Here is a 4279-nt window from a genome sequence, read left to right on the forward strand (position 1 = left end):
AAACCTGAACCAAGCTGGAAACCCTGGACTTCTCATTGCCATACATAATTACAAACGTAAGCCTAACTGCAGAGCCTTTTTTTCTGTATTCTAAACATGTAAATCTGTTTTGCAGATGGACAGAAGGAGGGACCCATCATCAGTGGACATACAGAAGGTGCTACTGGACATGAGGGAATACCGCATGGGCCTGATCCAGACCCCTGACCAGCTTCGCTTCTCCTACATGGCTGTCATCGAGGGAGCCAAGCTCATCCTGACAGACAAGTCAACAGCCGAGGTAGCTCAGTCATACCCCTTTGACGTCAATGGCTCAATCAGGGTTGTTCCCAGGTTGACTGTGTGTGTATGAATGGGGTAACCCTCCTCGATCTTTGCAACCCAGGTGGGCAGGTGGGTTGGATCAGGGTAGGACGATTTAATTGTGAATTGCGCAGGACCAGAGTCGCTAACAGCTGGTGCAGGACAAAGTATTGTGATTGGTGGGGAAAGAGAGTGGGGTAGTCCACCGCACACTTTGATAAAACGACACCGATTTTGTCTCACTGTGCTTTATGTTTTTTTTTTATAGGCAGCTTCAACAACAGTAGAACGGAGCGCATGTTGCAGAGCGTTATGTAGAGCGGTAGCAGAGTTTTTATAGCGTTAGAACGTAAATGTATGAAAATAAATTTTGTTAAATTCTCTCGGCACCGCCGCTCTCACTCGAGACACACACGTCTCCAAACTGCAGTTCAATGCAACTGATGGTTAGCAATTCTCTCTCTTTTTTTCTGTCTTTTCTTTTTTCTTTTTTTTTTTTATATGAGCTGTGAAGCCAACAGCAAAGCCCAGCTTTACTTTTAATGTAATCAAACAAAGAGAAATGTTAGTCCTTCATCTAAAAATTTCCCAAAATTGATACTAAAGTATCCTACTGCCTTTTCCAGCTGCGGCAATAAATGCAGAGGAAGAGAAATCAGTGTGCACAAAATTAAGTGTTTATTTATTTGTGCTTTAGAACGTAATCACTGCAAAAAAAGCAAGGTCCAACCCTGGTCATTGGTGTGAAAGAGGTATAACAAGGCTAGATAGTTAGAAAAGTGTTGTAGTCAAGACCACCTAAACTGAGACCAAGTCATCATCAAGACCAGTGTATCAAGACCAAGGCTTTGAGAGGTAGAGACCGAGACCAGACCAAGACCAGATGAAACAACTGAATCATACAGTATATACACAACTAGCTAATATTTGCTAAATCACTTTGTGTAAGGGGTGAAGAGATATCTGAAGAGTTTTGGTACAGAGGCAGATTGACAACTTTAGCTAGCTAGCTTTACTAGCATCACTTACACTTGGCTTACATTTCTTTATACTTCCTTTTTAAGTGTCAATAAAAATATAGCTGTCTCAATCAGCGTTACATTGCAGAATTTACCTTCATAAAAAGGGGGATCTCTCCCATGTAGTGAAAATTTAACAAGGGGCCATAAATCCAAAACTATTTTGTTTTTCATTAAAGAAAAAAATCTATAAAAAATGTGTACACACCTATACAAATGTATACACATGTAATAACAACATAACACATGTCACACGACATTTCATGCTACAATCCTTTCCAAAAGACTGAGCTCTCCCTTCACCATTCACACTGCTGATACATTTGACTAATATCCACAGCCCAGACTACCAGCTTTAATGATGAATAGACTGATATGCAAGCTATGCATTTGTCATGTATGCCTCATTTGCAATAAAACGATGCTGTTGCAAAATAATACAACCAGCATCATCAAGAATGAAGAAGGCAAACATAACATTGCGTCATTCACATGGATGTTAAATAGCCACATACATCTGTTTTGGTCTTTAAATGCATCCATAGATTTACCGCTCTAGCAGAGAGGATGGTTTGTTTAAAAAAAATTCAAGTTTTGTGGCAAACTGTGAAACAGTTATACTACAAACCGCCAGCTTTTGTTGTAGCTTGTTTGTAAAAATTTGCTATTTGCAGAGCTGTGTTTGTGTAAAACCCTGCGGTGGACAAGAGTGGCCTGAGCAGACAGAACAGATTGAAATTGCTTTCTACAGGTTTATGCCTGTCTGTAAGGTTTTGCCACTTAACTAACAAAGGTTCTGTTGTAGCCTACTTAGTTACAGTAACAAGACTAGTGTGAATTCATCTGCCCCAGCGGCCATTGGTAATCCTGTTTGTATCGTTCCCAGTCATGTAGGCTACTGCGTGTTTTAGTGCAAACACATCAGAATGCATTTGACACTGCTTTTTTTTTTTTACTCAATAACGGATGGGATTTGTAATGTAGTGAACACAATAATTCACTCTTAATGTAATCAAGTACATTTAAACAAACTGATTTTAACAAGGGTTAAAATCAGTCTTCACTTTAGGGATCCTCTCATATCCCTCGGGTCAAATTCACCCGTGACTTAGTTGGGGTTTTAAAAACAATTCGGAAAAAATAAACTTTTACTTCATAATCCATTAACAAATATTGTCTTTATCTCAATTTCAAACAATTGAGATAACATATATATTTGTTTAGGAAATGCAATCAGTCTCTACTAGAACACAATTAAAAATGAAAGTGTGGTTCGTTTTTAGTCATAAGGTTATAATTCATGTTAAAAATCCACTATGGAAAAAAACATGAGTGGTCATATCCAGAATACATTTCTGAATTCAGTCAAGAATACATTTTTATCACAGAAAATAAGGTAAGGCCATTGATTTTCAGGTAGAAAAAAGTATATTTGTACAATTTTTCTTATTGTAAAAATTTGAAATGGGTCAGTTTGACTCAGATACCATACAAGGGTTAAAAACTACTTGAAAAACACAAAATACACAACAAAATTACTCGATAGAGTAACGTGAGTATATGTATTTCATTACTTTCCACTTCCACCTATACCTACTCTTGAAAAGAAGTGTGAAAGTAAAACTGATAGCTTGACTGCAACAATGCCTCTTGTACATGCCCTTTTTAAGAATTACTCTGTCTGGCAACATCCCAGTAAATCTCCGGCCGAAATTTAGAACAGCCAAAATTTCAATTCACAAGACCACGACTATCACAAAAAATCAAGTTTGCTATTTGAATGTTGTTTCAATGCATTTTTTGCATATAACACATACTAAGAAACTCATGTGGCAGCCAAAGGTGTTACGTTTAAGTTCTGCCAGCCTTTAATATTGTGTGTTAATTATATCCATACACTGTGTTGTAATCTGTGTTTATATCTGCTCCTCACTGCATCTAGTTGAGTTAGCTATCTTAAAGAATAGGTTTGGCACACTTTTTCACAGCAGACCTTTTGACTCGTCATAGTAGGAGAAGTTTGTTTCATTTAAGTGTCCCAGTAAGCCATGACAGTGAGCCAGCATGCACAATAAAAGGACCCTGAAACGGAAGCAGCAAAATGGAATTCAGACATCATTTTATTTTTTATTTTTATTTATTTCAGTTTTTTTTTTTTTTTTTCATAGAGAACGTTTTGGCGCCCCTCCCCAAAGAGGTTTTAGCCAGAACCAAAGGAAACTCACCTGCGCCAAAACATCTGATTTTCAGCAGCCAGCCTCCCTCTCATCCACAGCTGCTATATTTTACACAAGCAGTTGGCGTTGATAATCCAGCTAAGCTATATTGTTTTGACTGCACCTGAACACTCCGCTGTGGATGGGGTTGGGTACCGTTCGCATCTTAACCAATATCAGTACCTGAAACTCGGTTCCCAGTACCCAACAGTATTTTTTGTTGTTGTAAAAACAATTCCAAACCTATTTATCCTATGTATTTAGAACCTTATGTTTAGAAATATTTTAAACTGACAGAAATGAAATGAAAATTAACGCTGCAAACAGCGTTGGGCAGGCCCTCGCTAATGTCGCTATTGTCTGTGTTACTGGCAAACACCACTACTTACAACCGTGTATTTGTGCGGCTCTCAGACACTCTAAATCATTACCAACAAAGATGGAACTCCCTGCTGAGTTCAACGATATGTCACACAAGACTCTACGTCATACACTTCATTAGGCTCGTTCGAGATGAACTGCGCCTCGCCTGTAAAGTAGACGAGAGCAGGCGGCAGCAGCGGGGGGCGGTGACAAAAAGCTGCGGTAAAGTCGGACAGTTTCCAGTCGATTCCAGCCGCCTTCAGGCTGGACAGGAAGTAATGAAAACACTATGGTGCGATTCAGATTTAATAAAATATAATCAGACACACATATCAGCTTGTACACAGTCTCCAGTTGTTTTAATTATGACAGAGTAGC

The 4279-nt window shown here is 38.7% G+C and overlaps 1 protein-coding gene across 3 annotated transcripts in view; it reads left to right on the plus strand.

Annotated features, from left to right (window-relative positions):
* The window catches only part of ptpn2a (protein tyrosine phosphatase non-receptor type 2a), a 24250-nt gene that overhangs the window by 13852 nt on the left and 6119 nt on the right, over positions 1-4279 (plus strand). For all 3 annotated transcript variants that reach the window (XM_032519023.1, XM_032519022.1, XM_032519024.1), the window contains exon 7: positions 116-280. In XM_032519023.1, the coding sequence (XP_032374914.1) occupies positions 116-280 (165 nt within the window). The remainder of the gene's footprint in view (positions 1-115; positions 281-4279) is intronic.

Source organism: Etheostoma spectabile, chromosome 6 (genome assembly GCF_008692095.1).
Source record: "Etheostoma spectabile isolate EspeVRDwgs_2016 chromosome 6, UIUC_Espe_1.0, whole genome shotgun sequence".
Lineage (NCBI taxonomy): Eukaryota > Metazoa > Chordata > Actinopteri > Perciformes > Percidae > Etheostoma > Etheostoma spectabile.